This window comes from Callorhinus ursinus, unplaced genomic scaffold (genome assembly GCF_003265705.2).
Source record: "Callorhinus ursinus isolate GAN/ISIS: 27379988/994484 unplaced genomic scaffold, GSC_fseal_2.0 scaffold23, whole genome shotgun sequence".
NCBI classification, from domain to species: domain Eukaryota; kingdom Metazoa; phylum Chordata; class Mammalia; order Carnivora; family Otariidae; genus Callorhinus; species Callorhinus ursinus.
In genome coordinates, this window is record NW_027397085.1 from 19777588 (window position 1) to 19794036 (window position 16449).

Here is a 16449-nt window from a genome sequence, read left to right on the forward strand (position 1 = left end):
TCTCACCAGGCTCTCAGCCACCTCCACCAACAGGCAGATCAGTCAAAGCCACACCCTAGGAAGTCATCTGGCATCACTGTGGTCAAGATGCGAGGTCTTGGTAACTGAATCCTGCCCTTGACTGTAGTAAGCTCTGTGTTTGGCTGAGGCAAAGGAGAGAGGAGTCCTGGTGTCAGAGTGTTTCCACAGCCTACTCAGGTCGTTCTGGGAAAAGGCCTTGGAAGGTTGTGCTCAGGAAGCGTTCCCAGGCTCTGAGGCCGCATGAGGGGCCAGAGTCCCTGGCTAAAAGCAGGGCAGTGTTTGGTGCCTTCCTGCTCCCAGGCTTGGGTGCAAGATAAAGCGGCAGCAAAGGCCTCTGGGAATTTTTTCCAGGGCTGGGCAATGTGAAGACTGGGGTGGACCTTCTGGCCCAGCCTAGAGTACACTCCCCAGTGTCCTGCTGAGACCTCCCCACATTCCTTGATTTACCAGCAGCCAGTGTGCTGTGAACTAGGGCCAAGAATCCTGGGTGGAGGTACAGCTGCAGACACTTGAGATTTATGAAGTAAGGAGAAGCCTCAGGCAGGCACACCATCAGGAAGGCCTCTCCACTGCCCCTGCCTCTATACGGAGGGAAAAACAAAATCACGAAAGTGAGATTTCAGTGCTGCCTTGGAGGTAGAGCCCAGACCCCAAGGGAGATCAAGGTATAGAGACCCTCACCTCCTACCACACCCTGTCCTCTAGCAGTGGGGAGTCTGCCGGAACTCTGAGGTTCTTCACCAAAAGCTGTGACAATGACTTAATTCCTAGAAGGCCAGACAAATCCACCTTAGGGGCCCCACTGTCCCTTAAAGTCAATGTCAGAGGCCTCAGTGTGAAATTGAAAAAAAATAAATACATAAACTGCTTTTCCTGGGCAACGTGCTCAGACATATGACCATGTTACACGTTTGTGCCAACCAAGCTCAACAAGCCACTCGGGTGTGTGAGAGTTTCTCTAACACAAGCAAGGGTGGGGGGACAGCCAAGGAAGCTCTTCTGGCCAAGTCATGATATATGCTCTCTGCAGGAGTCACCCAAACTGAGGCCCAGAGGGATTTGGGCCACAGCAACAGCTAAACTTCTCTTCTGGCTTCGTCTTGAGGTTTTTCAGATGTGACAAATTCTCTGGTTGTCACTGAATTTTTCAAGTATGGATTTGGTTCTCCTTCCTCACAGAGATGCTCTGGCCCTAAACTCTGAACAGAAGAGAGAGGTTGCTCTTTGGTTTCTGAGCAGGTCCCTTCTAATATTCTAGAGCACAGCTGTTGGGATTTTCTCTGTGGAATCTCGGTTGAAACGGGAGGACGATAAGGCCAATATGGAGAAGTCACATACTCATTCTTCTCCTCTCTCAAAATGTTTTCCTGACCCTTTCCAGGTTCCTCGGGGGAAACCTCTTCCAAAAAATTCTCAAAGTTCACCACCAACTTGTCAATAAAGTCACTGGGGGCCGAGTACGGTTTTAGAACCCTGTCTTCTTCCACGTTCACAGAGTCATCAAACTCCTTCAGATTTAGCTTATCCTGAAAAAGAGAAAGGGACACCTCCAGTGATCATTTGGGAGCTTCACACGAGGTAGTCAAAAGCTCATTAGACTTGGAATAACCAATGTCTCACCTCTTAACCAGCCCCCCACATTCCTTCCAGAGACCAGAAGGGATGTCCAGTCACCTCCACATGCCCTTCCAAAGGAGCTTGGCAAGACTGGCCCATTTCCTGAGAAACGGCACATGGTATTCAAAAACTTTTTTTCCTCTAGAGAGCTCAAGGCTATTTTCCACACAATCATAAGCTCACAAAACCCCAGTTGAGATGGGAGCATCAAAATTAGAGCGCTTACATAAGATGAAAAACCACAATCATGAAGACAAGTGACTTGCCCAACATCACCAGAAAATCAAAGATGGCCACCTGGGCAGAGACAGTATCTTTGTCATCTTTGTGTCCCCAGAGCCTAGCTCACTACTTGGCATTCAGTGAGTGATTAATATGTGCATGCTGTCGAGGCCAGCCCTATATTATTCAAAAAGCATTTTAGACATCAGACAATACTGCCTATAAACTCATTTACTCTCGTAACAACTTTTAATAAGTAGCAAATAGGGTAACACACAGCTGATAAAGGAGAGAAGAAAATAGAAACAACACAAATAACAAAAATTTAAAAAAATACATAAAAATGTCCATGTTTAAAAAAGACTTCTGAGTTGAAACAAGCAAGGGCTAGTACTAAAAATTCCTGCCTCAAGAAATACTAGAAACAGTCTTTCAATAATAAAAATTTAAAGGTTATATTTGATAGGGCTTATTTTTACTTAGCTAAGAAATTATACCTTAAAAATTGCAAAACAGTTTTCAATTTAAACTTATGAAAAAGGAAGTTTTATACTTATGGATAACTCACTAAAAAACCTTATTACCAGTTAAAGTCTGACTATAACTTCCCCAATCTGAGAAAAACAACCGGAGGCAGCCCTGTCAGCCTGTGGATGGCTGTATACATCAACATCCCCTCACGGTCTCTGGTGGTCTCTAGACTAACTTGCTCTTGACTGTTTTTTTAAACAGTCTTGAATCTTATAGCCAGGCTATCTCTTGCTCCCTAATTAAACAGTCAGGTCCCTGAGGGTAGGGCCAGTGTCCTTCAGTGGCATCCCTTATAGGACCAGTTCCATGCCCAGCACACACCGGGTCCTCTGAGCCTAGTCAAGTCCTTTCTGCTGGTTCAAGAGGATGAGGGCCAAAGTCATTCCAGGAAGGCTCATTCCACCTGTCCTGCCAGCCATACGCTGGGACTTCTTAACCTCAAGTTCTATTGCTGTGAACCCTGACAAATCTCAGCCCAGGACTCCTCCCCACCTCCATCGCCCTTCCTTGTCTTCTGCAACCAACCTGCTCAATGATTTCCTTAACAAAAGCAGAAGTATTTACCTTGAAATCATCTCCACGCCACGTGGCTATGCTGCTTTCAGCAGGGTTGGGGACATCAGGCCAACATAAGTGCTTCAATTTGCTAATAAGAGATAAGATTTTAAAACAGGAAGTAAGTTCAAGAAGTATCTTACTTACACTGCATGGCTCTGCCAGAAGAGTGGAGCTTTGCTACAGGGAATAAATAAGGGCAAGCTTCTGACCTCCTAACGGAAGCTGAGAACACATAGTCTGGAGAGTGAAATTCCAAGTCATCAGTGGGATGTGATGGAAAGACACCTTTCTTACCCTCTCCTGCCCCTGCATCCCCATCCCAAGACCTGATGCTGGAAACTACACCATCACAGAACCATGTCTTTGAGATTTATTCTCCAGGAAGGGTAATGCTCTAAGCCTGATAGGATACCCACACTTTAGTGCAGTGATTCTCAAAGTGTGGTCCCAACCAGCAGCAGCTGCACCACCTGGAAGCCTGTTAGACATGCAAAATGTACAAGAGTTTGGCTGGTGGCTTGGTTTCTACCTATGGTTGGGAAATGAGGTTGACATTCACTTCACTAGAACTAAGCATAGCTGCTTGGCAGAGAAGGCCCTCAACTGTGCCATTCCGGAGAGAGAGGTCTACCAGGGAGGGAGCCCTTGACCAGCAGGGTAGCATGAGGCTCTCTGGGAAGAGAAAGCACAAGACCCTGAAGACAAGCTTCCTTTCCCACAGTGGCCCGGGCACGCAGGACAAATGTCCCCGCGGCCAGCCCTCCAACACTGTGCCACGAACAAGGAACAAGTCTATGCTGGGCATACTGCTGGCCAGTGCTCTAATTCCATGGGTACGTTCCCTCTCTACCCAGGAGGTAAGCAAGTGGCCTGAGGCCTCTGCTGCTGAGAGAAACAACCTTCTCCCTAACGTTAGAGGCAGATGCCAAATATGGAAGACAAAGCCTGTGGGGCGGCTGGTAATCCCCTGGCATAAGCCTGCTGCGTGGGCTGTGGGGAGTGAAAGTCCTCTCGTTTGGTCAGTTCTGATGAGCAGGGTATGGCATATAAATAAACTCAGTCAATATGTACCAAATTAATAAACGAATCAACACCCCCTTAATAAGAGAGGGCCCTCTCCACCCACGAAGACTTCCACCCATTTCGATCCCTGCTTTTGAGGGTACGTGCTGTTGCCTATAAACTCACTTGGGTTTTTTGAGACCATATGCCACTGTCAACATGATGAGAATGAGAAGACCACCTCCAACCAAAGAAGTTAAAAAGAAAATCTCAAGGACACCTTTGGGAATAGGAGAACAAAAGTCAGTAAAAGGATGAGCTCCTCACTTTCTTGACAAAAATTAAAAATTAATTTTTTTTCTTCCAGTAGTTTCAGCAACACGTTCCTTATGAGTTTTCTTTCAGTTCAATTAAAATGTATTCATAAAAAGAAACTTGGCATTCATGGCTCCTCTTCTACCTGAATAATAGTGATATTGTAATAATCATAGATCACGACTGGTTAATAATTATGTTCACCAGGTTCATTCTCCAACTTCGTTCATTTAGCACATATTTATGAGCACTTACCATTTTCCAAACACTATTCTGGGTAATAAAACAAACAGCAATAAGGAAGAAATACAAGATCCTTGCTTGCATGGAGCCCACATTCTGGTAGAAGGATTCAGACAATAAAGAAAGATTATTTCAGATACAACAGGATGATAGAGTGTGTTTAGGCAAGACAGTTAGTAACGTTACATATCAGCAAAGGAAGACTTCTCTGAGAGGTGAAATCTGAGCTAATGTTAATAATGAGAGAAACCACTCATGCAAAAATACGGAGAAAGCATTCCTGGCAGAAGAAACGGCAGATGCAAAAGCCCTGAAGCAGGAAGAAGTTAGCACAAATGGAATCAGAACATGGTAGGAGTTGAGGTCAGTAAACCCCAGCTCACGAAGGACCCTGAAAGCAATGGGTAGGAATTTGTATTTTATTTAACACAAAACAGAAGCCACTGGGGGTTTCAAGAAGGGGGCTAGGGTTTTAAACTCTGACTGCAGTGTGGAGAATAGACTGCAGAGGAACAAAGACAGAAGCAGGGAGATCTGTAATCTGCAGACAAGTGTAAGAAATATTGAGGCTCCAAGGCAGGCTCTTGCCTTAAATTTGACCCATGGAGAAAATTCTAGTAGATGATGCAATCTGTGCCTAGTGCTATGAAAATACAATATGAGGGCACCTGAGTGGCTCAGTTGTTAAGCGTCTGCCTTTAGCTCAGGTCATAATCCCAAGGGTCCTGGGATCGAGCCCCGCATCAGGCTCCCTGCTCACCGGGGAGCCTGCTTCTCCCTCTCCCACTCCCCCTGCTTCTGTTCCCTCTCTAGCTGTCTCTCTCTCTGTCAAATAAATAAATAAAATCTTTAAAAAAAAAAAAGAAAGGAAAATACAATATGATTTTAAAAGATTCTACAGAACAGTATCAAAAAGAACTCCAAAAAAGGCAGTATTAGTCCATAAAAACAGAACATATTTTCTATATGGAAACACATGCTATATTCACATTTTCCAGAGCCATAAAGATATTTTTATTCTTTTCAAAATGTGATGAGCAAGAGGCTTTCAAGAGTACTTAAACCAGGGGTGTCTGGATGGCTCAGTGGGTTGGGCGTCTTGATTTTGGCTCCGGTCTCAGGGTCATGAGGTTGAGCCCCGCAATGGGCTCCACACTGAGCGTGGAGCCTGCTTAAAATTCTCTCTCTCCCTCTCCCTTTGCCCCTCCCCACCCTCTGCTCACACACTCTCTTTCACTAAAAAAAAAAAGAGAGAGAGAGTACTTAAACCAGAATATTTTTAATTTTTACTGCAAAAATTGGCAATGCCTCCTACTTTTAATATAAATAATTCTTAAAACAGTTCTAGTATATCTTTAAAATCAAATCTCTGCCCCTCCCTGGGTGGCTCAGGTCATGATCCCAGGGTCCTGGGATTGAGCTCCGCATTGGGCCCCTGCTCAGTGGGAAGCCTGCTTCTCCCTCTCCCACTCCCCCTGCTTGTGCTCCCTCTCTCGCTGTTGCTCTCTCTGTGTCAAATAAATAAAATCTTTTTTTAAAAAATTAAAAAAATATCTCTGCCCCTCAAGGACTTGAGAAAATTAACATATCTCTGTTTCTCCCATTCCCCTTCTTTCTTTCTTCTTCATCTCTCCTCATTCTATCTTCTTTTCCTCTTGAATATTTCCCATAACCATCATACAACACTATATTGTATTTTATATTGTTATTAAATTTTTCTTGCTATTTTTTAATGTAAAAGCTGATAAGTAGAACATATTAGGTACTTTTTTGCTCTAGAATCTCCACAAATGATGGAAGTAAATCTATTTGCTCTAAAATCTCCACAAATGATGGAAGTAAGTCCACCTATGGACAATGGTGCTTGTTCTACCAAAGTTTTCCCTCCAAGGCCCCACTATGTAGTAACCACTGAAACACAGAAACTGGAGACTATGAACGTGGGGACAGCTTTGAAGTAGGGGCTGGTTTGTACTGAGAGTGAAGTTGGAATTAACCTGAACCCTTTTCCTCAAGGTGACATGGGACTACCCATGATGAAAGAGCAAAATGACCGATCTTTTCAAATTCAGTTCTCAATGTGTTTGCTCTCCCTACTCTCTCCTCACTTCCTACTTCTTCCTACTTATGTACTTCTCTTTCATTAGGCTTCCCCTGCCTTTGGCAAACATCATCTCTAACTGGCCTAAGAGAAATGCCAAGGAGACTTATCCAAGGCATAAAGGAAATACTCACTAATTGATAATGTCTTGAAGTTTATCTTGGTGCCGTTGGTTCCCCCAGCACTGGTGCTGGCCATGACTTGAAGAGTATAAGAGGTCTTTCGTGTCAGGGACTCTAGGCCATACTGCAGGATGTTGGAGTTGACTGTCTTGGCTAAAGGAAAAATACAGAAGTCAAACATGATAGCCAAGCCCAAGTAAAAATTGTGCTTTAGGAAGAGTGAAATAAGAGGGACTGGGACCTGTACCTCCAAGTCAGCCAATCTAATACCCCAATCCTTCTGTCCATGTTCCGCTTAACATTAGGCTATAAAGATATATCAAAGACCTAAACATAAAAGCTAACACTATAAAATTCTTAGAAGACAACATAGGGTAAATGGTGGCCTTGAACTTGGCAGTGGTTTCTTGGATATGATACCAAATACATAAGGAACGAAAGAAAACAGATTAATCTGGACTTCACCAAAATTAAAAGCTTTTGTGCATCAAAAGACATTATCCAGAGAGTGAAAAGACAATCCACAGAAAGGGAAAAATATTTGCAAATCATATATTTTATAAGGAACTTTTATCCAGAATATATATATATAACTCTTATGACTCAATAAGTGAAAGACAAACAACCCAATTTAAAAATGGGCAAAGAAATTGAGCAGACTTTCTCAGAGAAGATATACAAATGGCCAATAAGCACATGCAAAGATGCTCAACATCATTAGTTAAGGAAATACAAAATTACAGGAAATACAAAACGAAATCACACTGAGAAACCATTTCACACCCACTAGGATAGTTATAATAATTTTTTTAACAGAAAATAAGTGTTGGTAAGAATGTGGAGAAATTGTAACTCTCATCCATTGCTGGTGGGCATGTAACATGGGGCAGCCACTATGGTAAAAGAGTTGGGTGGTTTCTCAAAAAGTTAAACTAGAATTATCATATGGGCCAGCAATTCCACTCCTAGGTAAATGCCCCAAAGAATTAAAAGCAGAAACTCAAACAGTATTTGCATACCCATGTTCACAGCAGCATTAATTACAGTAGCCAAAAAGTGGAAACAACCCAAATGCCCATCAACTGATGAATGGATAAACAAAATGCAGAATATCCATAGAATAGAATATTCTTCAGCTATAAAAAGGAATGAGATATTATTACAATCTACAAGATGGATAAACTTTGAAAACACAATGCTAAGAAGCCAGATACAAAAAGCCTCATATTGTATGATTCCATTTATATGAGATAGCCAGAATATGTAAATCCAAAAGATGGAAAGCAATTTTGTGGTTTCCAGGGACTGTGGGAAGAAGACAATGAGAAGAGATGATTGGTGCAGTTTTTCTATTTGGGGTGGAAACAGGTAAAGATGATGGTTGCACAACATTACTGATATACTCAATGCCACTAAATTGTACATTGTTCAATGTTTTAAGTGGTAAATTTTATGTTTTATGTATTTTATCATAACAACAAAAAAAGTTAGCCTAAATAGGAATCCAAGCCTAGCCCAGAATTTAGGATGTCAGTAGATACTGTGGATTCAAGACAAAAGTATGACTTGGCAGTGGGCAACAGGAGTCAGGGTAAAGAGTCCTGCACTGAGGTAAGTGTCATCACTCTACTCTTTAATCCAGGCACATCCCACTCTGCGTTAATAATTGGAAAGTTCCCAGGAGACCCACTTGTTCATAGCCTGACCAGGACAAATTGTATCAACTCCTGTGGTTCCTACAGGATTCTTAAGTACAGTCACTTCATTCTCATTTGACTCCAAAAAGCTCAAGAGGTAGGGGCGCCTGGGTGGCTCACTCGTTAAGCATCTGCCTTCAGCTCAGGTCATGATCCCAGGGTCCTGGGATTGAGCCCTGCATCGGGCTCCCTGCTCAGCAGGAAGCCTGCTTCTCCCTCTCCCACTCCCCTGCTTGTGTTCCCTTTCTCGCCGTGTCTCTCTTTGTCAAATAAATAAATAAAATCTTAAAAAAAAAAGAAAAAGCTCAAGGGGTCGGTGCTCTTGGCCTCGTTCTCAGAGAGAATCAAAGAGGCTAAGTGACTCATGCAAGATTGTAGGGCACCAACCCCTATGGCAGGTGTATCCATAGCATCTCTTTGGGGCTTGGGGTTTTCCAACTTGGCTACAAGCACACTTACAGAACTCCTTTCCATCTTCAGCTTGGTAAAATATGGTGTAGTTGCTGATGAAACCATTTCTCTGACTCTTGGGAATCTCTTTCCATGTGACTGTGACTGTGTTCACACCGATGTTGTCTGCCTCAGTCACAGGACCCACTGATGGAACTTTACAGGCCAGGGAGAAGAATAATAAGGACTGAATCACAGCTGAGTAGATCCTTTCCCCACAAATGTTGTGGCTAGTACTCAAAGCAAAATCAGTGCCAGAGGTGGGAGGTAGGGGCAGAGTAGGGATGCAGTGCAACACCTTGTTTGGGAAGAACATAGTTTTCTGGAATTACCCATCTTGAACAGAAGAAAAGCACTGTCAGAGGCCTGCAAAAAAGTACTTTCTTACAGAGCCCTCACTCTCAATTGGCATTCACATACAGTTACACTCTCAATTGGCATTCAGCTTTCACTCATATCGGTAACAGCTATTATCAGATATAGCTGAAGGACATGCCCCTATGGGTTACCTTTGAGCGACAGGATATATTTTCTAATGTTGAATCTGGAAAAGGTTAACTTCCAAGTGATAAAAATAAAGTCTGAGCAATTCATCAGTACAACCCTTGATTACTGCTACACAATTAAAAATAATTTTTTTAGCATCTCCAACTTATGATTAACTCTGTAAGTCCCTAACTTGGTCTTTAAAAAATGTTGTTTCTGCTTACAGGGCTATTGGCACTAAGCTCCTTTGTGGGGTTGGACAAACTATTTCACCTCTCTGAGCCTTGATTTTCCACTTGTAGAATGAGGGGCTTGGACTTGAGGAGCTCTATATTCTACGCCAGCTTTGAAATCCAGTGAACCTACAACCTGACCACAATTGTGTCAAGCATATGTAGCTTACAAGCTGAAGGTGCAACACAGCTAAGCACTAAGGCAACTGTGAATGAGCTACAGACATTCACAGCCTTATCTGGATGTTGGACAGGCCCCAGGGTTTCCTCGCCCCATGGGGCCTTTCCATACATACTGCCTTCTCGGACATAAGCCTGGATGGAATGCGACTGGCCCACTCGGTCTCCCAACACTGGATACACAGAGATGTTATAGCACCAGAAGGGCTTTAATTCATCTGTAAAAAAGAGAGAGAGGGAGAGAGACAGACAGAAAATAAGCCTTAAGCTCAGAGCCTGGCAAAGGAGAACTGTTAGACCGAGTTACATCTACGACTATGGGACATACTCTATTTCTCTACAGTTTCCACATCTGGAAAATAAGGAGGTTAGGTTGGATGGTCTCCAATGTCTATTCCAGTTCTAATCTTTTTAAATTAATTCTTAGAACTAAGTCTTCACCACTCCGATGAAATGACAGAGCCATCCAAGAAGGGAAAAGTAAGAGATCCGGTCCCTCTTCCACCATGGATTTTGTTACATGATTTGGAAGCACTACAGAATAAAACTTAATCCTTCTGTCAATAGCATATCAACCTGAGAACTCAAGTACCATGAATTCTAGCTCCTCTACCATGAACCTCTGCATGAATATAATTCTTTATATGGGTGCCATTAAGTATTAAGAAATGGTTGGACAGACAGGATTGGGAGGGTGAAACCTCACTCATCTGTCTTTCAAGGAGCAGGGACTTTCTTAAAAAGAAGACTATTCTCTATATCATTGACCTGGGGAGGGGACCTAGATCTTAAACAGGGAACCAGAACTAAAAGGGTAGCCTGGGAAGGACTGATGAGAGACAAACTCTAGTGTTACCCACATGATCAAGATATCCAGGAAGGGCTCTCTGATGGCGAGGTCAACATGGTGTTTTCCACTTGGAAACAGACCAGATACCTGGTCTGATATCCATGGCTTCCTGGCCCAGCCTAAGTGGGAACCACCAAGAAATAGGGCAGTTCACTAGGCTTGCACTCACTTTGTCAAATGCTATTCCCCCATATCTACAGCTTTGAAGTCAAAGTTAAAGATTTTAAAACCAGTGGAAATGAAACTGAATCCTATATAGAGGGAACTTATGGGGTCCACAGTGGCTACCTTTCTGGATTGTCCAGTTCCTGGCCTGAGACACAGATTCCCAGGAAAAAGTGGAGGGCTCTGAGTCCAAATCTGGAAACCATTCAACCATCCACGTGTCCACCTCTGGAGCAGAGCTTTGCCACTCCACCACTAGCTGGTCCCGAGTGAGGCAGGCCTGCATGGCCTCAATGCACTGAAATGCTAAGAGAAGGGAAAAAAAAAGAGAGAGAGAGAGAGAGAGAGAAAGCTGCCCAACTCATCCTCCAAATGCACCAACCACACTGGCATCCATTCACTGCCCAAATCATAAAGAAGGTCAAAATTCAGGATCTCCCCTGCAACCTCCGCTTATGGTTGTTTCCATCCTTTTTACTGTATCACTTTTCCTTGCCTCCCACTTTTGATGATTAAGTACCTTCTTAATCTTTCCTTATGTCCCCAAAATTTACCTGTTTCCAAGAAAAGATCTCCCTAGAGAGTTGCTGACTCACAAGACTTACCTTCCACAGGTGCCTATGCAAGTAAAAGGAAGCAAGTCTAAGACAAAGAATGGATCTCTAAAAGCAGAATTTCAGGTACCTGAATTCTACGGCTGGGAGCTGGGAAATGGTGCCCTTACAGTCATACCTGGGAGATGGCTTCAAATTTCGACTATCTAGGCTGGCCCTACACAACCTGGCTATGGACTGCTATCCGCAAGGCAGTGAAAATTGTATCTGTACCAGAAAGATGCAGACACACCCTCCAAAGCACTTAGGTATGGACTGATATGCAAATGACAACATTTTCTGCAGGCCTAACCAAAAAACTCATGTTTGGAAACAAGCAACAAGGACTCCTTTAATAGAAAAGTTATAAATAAAATCCTAAAAAATGGGGGGAAGGACTCGCCTGGGTGGCTCAGTTGGTTAAGTGTCTGCCTTCAGCTCAGGTCATGATCCCAGGGTCCTGGGATCGAGTCCCATGTCAGGCTCTCTGCTCAGCAAGGAGCCTGCTTCTCTCTCTCCCTCTGCCTGCCACTCTGCCTGCTTGTGTGTGCTCTCTCTCTCTTTCTCTGTCAAATAAATAAATAAAATCTTTAAAAAAAAAAAAAGGAAAAGTTGAACATGTGAGTTCAAATACAATACCTAGGATTTAATTAGAATCAGAGAGCTATCTTATTAAAAATGTTCTAAGTAAGAAGAGAGGAGAACTACTGGAGGGCAGTGTGGCAGAGAAGGAGGGCACAAAAGGGGTGGAGCCCAGAAGATCAGAGTTCCACTCTCCCCTCTCCTCCACCCCTTACCACCCACAACATCCCTGAGGCTTCAAAATTGCAATTAACAGAAAGTATGATTCAATGAACACAAAAGACAGTCCTGGATAAAGGCAGGAAACAGTGTCTTTCAAAAAAATTAAAAAGCCTTCTGAAGCTAGAAGCCTAGGCCAAGCATAGGAATTTGGTGTGAGGTCTGGGAGTACTGAATCCTGCTATTTCTAGGCAACAAGCCCTAGCAAGCTGTGTGCATATTTAGGAGCCTCTGTTCTTGAAGGTCACAGTTTATGAATCTTTTTCTCAAACTGGGCCTTTATGAGACACTCCAGCTGCTAGTCCCAGAAGGAAGGCCAGGTAACTTGTCAATTTCCTGAAAGGGTCAGGAAAAGCAACTGAGGCATATAGGAAATGTGAAGCTGGAATAGGGGTGGGGGCCAGGACGTCAACCCCGTGTGATCCCTAGAGCTCCTATTACCCCACCTCCCACCCCCCTGCTCATAGCCTCTAAGCATCCTCATTTACCATTCCAGTCAGGCTATAAAAGGCATTTCTAGAGCTTCTAGAATCCTCCCGAACCTCTGGTAGTGGGTAATGTTCATGCTCCCTGATCTTCTCAATTCCTTCTTACTGTTTGTGTGTGTCTGTATATTTTGCTTGGTTGGAAGAACTGTGTGATATAACTCACACCCCAGAGTCCCTTTGCAGGTCACGCTGGAACCACCCTCCCCAAGATTTTTCTTGCAAATTGTACCTATTATGGTTGAACTCTGTCCCCCCAAAAAGATATCCTCAGTACTGCAGAATGTAACCTTATCAGGAAATCAGATTGTTGTGGATGTTAGTAGTTAAGACAGTGGGTCCTTAACCCAATATGACTGATATCCTCATGAGTGGAATTTGGACACAGAAATAAAGAGACATAGGAAGCTGGCCACATGAAGACCCAGGCAGAGACTGAAGTTATGCTGTTACAAGCCAAGGAATGCCCTGCCAATATCTTCAGTTTAGACTTCTAGCCTCCAGAACAATGGGACAGTAAATTTCTGTTGTTAGAAGCCACTCAGTCTGTGGTGCATTGTTACAGCAACCCTGGGAAGATCACACACCACCTTTGGCCTGGCCAACCCCCCTTCCCTGGCCTTGATTCCTTCACATCCTTTTCTGGTCTCCCAGAGGCACTTTCGTAATAATTACTTGCACACAAATCCTGACCTGAAGACAGGAGTGAGTGTTGGTTCCTAAGCCCACACTCCTTTTCTTCACCAACACTGGCTGTCTGCAGAGCAGGTGTCAGGTTGAAAGAGCCAAACATGCTGCAGGGATGAAGGGAACAGCCCAGGCTCTGGGCCAGAGAGGAGTGGAAAAGGTTCAATTAAGTCATAAGTCAACAGTGAAAGGGCCTGGGCAGGGCTAAGGGTGCTGAAAGAGAAGTTTCCAAATCATCACACTGCTGTGTGTAAACTCACTCCTGAATTCTTCCATTGTTCAACAAGAACATCTAAACAATTTCTACAAATACAACATACCCCCAGGTGTAGTAGAAAATCCATATTCTTCCTGGGAGAGGTGGAGAGGGGCTTTGACTGCCAACACCTTTAAGTTCTTGTGGTTTGCATGAAGGCAGTCACTGTGGGCCCTCAAATACAACCCTCAGGCACTATGGTGCCTCACCTTAGCTGTCCGAGCCTACCCTCAGCTCTGCCCCAGTCTCAACCGCCTCCTCACCCTGCACCACACAGTGGCTGCGGTCTTCTGGGCCCTGCCTCAGATCACTCCAGGGCCACCTGCTGGCTAAGGTCCTTTAAAAACTCAGAGATGTTCAGGGCAGAAGGAATCTGAAGGTGTATCTATTCCAAACCCTTATTTTAAAGATGGTAAAATGGAGGCCCACAGAGGTAAAGAACCGGTTCAGTGTCAAAGAGCATCAAGTCCAAGATTCTGATATATTGTACAAGTTTGGATCATGCAGACTTGGGTTTGAATTCCACCTGAGCAACTGTGGGCAGATTCCTAAGCTTTCCTGAATCTCAGCTTCATCATCTATGAAATGATTCTAATATCATCTACCTTGTGGACCATTTCAGGATTAGCATTAAATTAACCTATGTCATCTGAGCGCAATGCCTGACATATACTAATGAACAGTATATGATAATTGTACTTACTTAGTGATTGTTACATTTATAACAATTATTATTATTATTATTATAACTATTCTCTAGTTGACTCCACCTTATTAAACAAAATTCTGTAAAGCATTACTTTCTTATATGTCTAAAACAGGAGTCTTTAAACTTTCTCTGTAAAAAGCCAAATAGTAAATATTTTAGGTTTTATAACACCTGTGGTCTTCGTCACAACGATTCAACTCTGCCACTGTTGCACAAAAGGAGACATAAGCAAATGTAAACAAATAGGTGTGGCTATGTTTCAATAAAATTTTATTTACAAAAACAGGTATCAGGCCAGGTTTGGTCCACAGCTGTAGCTTGCCTACATCTGGTCTGGGATTATTATAACCGATGATCATGCTGACGATTCTGACACAAACCAAGTACCTTCAGAATTGGGAAAAATTAACAAAAACCCTATGGGAATTTAGCATAACTTTAGTTAAAATATTATTTTATAGTATTTTTAAAGTTGATAATCCCTGACTAATAAAAATTTAATCATTCAGAAATTTTATTAAGAATAACAATGGTGGGATGCCTGGGTAGCTCAGTCTGTTAAGCGTCTGACTCTTGGTTTTGGCTCAGGTCATGATCTCGTGGTTGTGAGATCAAGGCCCCATTGGGGTGTGCTCAACACAGAGCCTGCTTCAGATTCTCTCTCTCTGCCCCTCCCTCCTACACTCTCTCTCTCTCTCTATCTCTCTCTCAAATAAATAAATAAATAAAATCTTTTTAAAAAAGAATGACAATAGTAATAATTAGCATTAGGCAAATCATTTTAAATACACCATCTCATTTCATCCTCACAACGGCTCTGTAAAGGAGGTATTACTATATAATTGCTCCATTTTACAAGTAGCTGAGTTTTAGAGAGGTTACATAACTTGCCCAAAGTTTATGGTATCTAGATACCATAGTGAAAAAGCCAAGATATGAATACAGGGCTGTTGGACTCCAAGACCCATGTTTCTATCCCCTATTCTTTACTGCCTCCCACTCCAGGGCCACACCAAGAAACTGGCTTTACCATGCACCAGTGCCTCTGCTAACAAAGAATGTTCATTCTATGACACATGCATTTGTCAGGAACCTCATCACTAGAGGTCCTGGATAGGCAGAAAGTAGGATGCCAGGAACTAAGGATGGTGGGGAATATTATTAAACACTATAGTAATGTCAAGTGTAGCTCAAAACACAGATTATGTATACAACTGACCCTTGAACAACACGGGGCACCAACCCCCCTGGGCAGTTGAAAATCTATGTATAACTTTTGACTCCCCCAAAACTTAACTACTAATAGCCTACTTTTGACTGGAAGCCTTACTGATAACAGAAGGGATTAACACATGTATTGTATGTTACATGTATTACGTATTGTATTTTTTAAAACATTTTATTTATTTATTTGACAGAGAGAGAGAGCACGCACAAGCAGGGGGAGCGACAGGGAGAGAAGCAGGCTCCCCGCTGAGCAGGGAGCCCGATGTGGGGCTTGATCCCAGGAGTCTGGGATCATGACCTGAGCTGAAGGCAGACGCTTAACTGACTGAGCCACCCAGGCGCCCCTCTGTATTGTATTTTTACAATAAAGAATGCTAGAGAAAGTAAAATGTTATTTAGAAAGTCATAATAGAAAATACATTTATACTACTGTACAGTAAAAAATTTGCATATAAGTGGACCCACCCAGTTCAAACCCATATTGTTCAAGAGTCATCTGTGTATAGAAGTTCTAAAATGAGGCAAGGGAAGAAACTGGTTCAGTTTAAGGGGAAGAGGAAGAAGGGAGTATAGGCCAATAGGTCTAGAGCTGGTAGTGCAAAGGCCTGAACCAGTCTAGGTCTAAGTGAAGAGAAGTAAAATATCGGAGAGTGTGTTACCTAACTATGATGTGTTTCAACAAATAGTTACTGAGCACCTTTTCTCTGCCAACTGCTCTATGCCTGTTCTGGGTGCTACAGGCGGGGAGAGTGGTATGAGGAAGAGGAAGAAGAGGAAAAGAAAAATGGACAAAAATCTCTGCACTCAAGGAACTTGCATCCAACTGAGGGAGAAGTAGGTATTAAACAAAATAAATGAGAAAATCTATGTAATGAGAAACAGTAAGATTTATAGAGAA

At 43.0% G+C, this 16449-nt stretch overlaps 1 protein-coding gene across 1 annotated transcript in view; it reads right to left on the reverse strand.

Annotated features, from left to right (window-relative positions):
- Positions 1-942: 942 nt before the first annotated feature.
- IL31RA (interleukin 31 receptor A) overlaps positions 943-16449 on the reverse strand; it is a 30630-nt gene continuing 15123 nt past the window's right edge. The window contains exons 6-12 of the mRNA XM_025892363.2: positions 10917-11099; positions 9895-9996; positions 8889-9035; positions 6745-6885; positions 4138-4231; positions 2956-3037; positions 943-1547 (exon numbers count right to left, since the gene is read on the reverse strand). Coding sequence (XP_025748148.2) covers positions 1098-1547; positions 2956-3037; positions 4138-4231; positions 6745-6885; positions 8889-9035; positions 9895-9996; positions 10917-11099 — 1199 coding nt within the window. The 3' untranslated portion in view covers positions 943-1097. The remainder of the gene's footprint in view (positions 1548-2955; positions 3038-4137; positions 4232-6744; positions 6886-8888; positions 9036-9894; positions 9997-10916; positions 11100-16449) is intronic.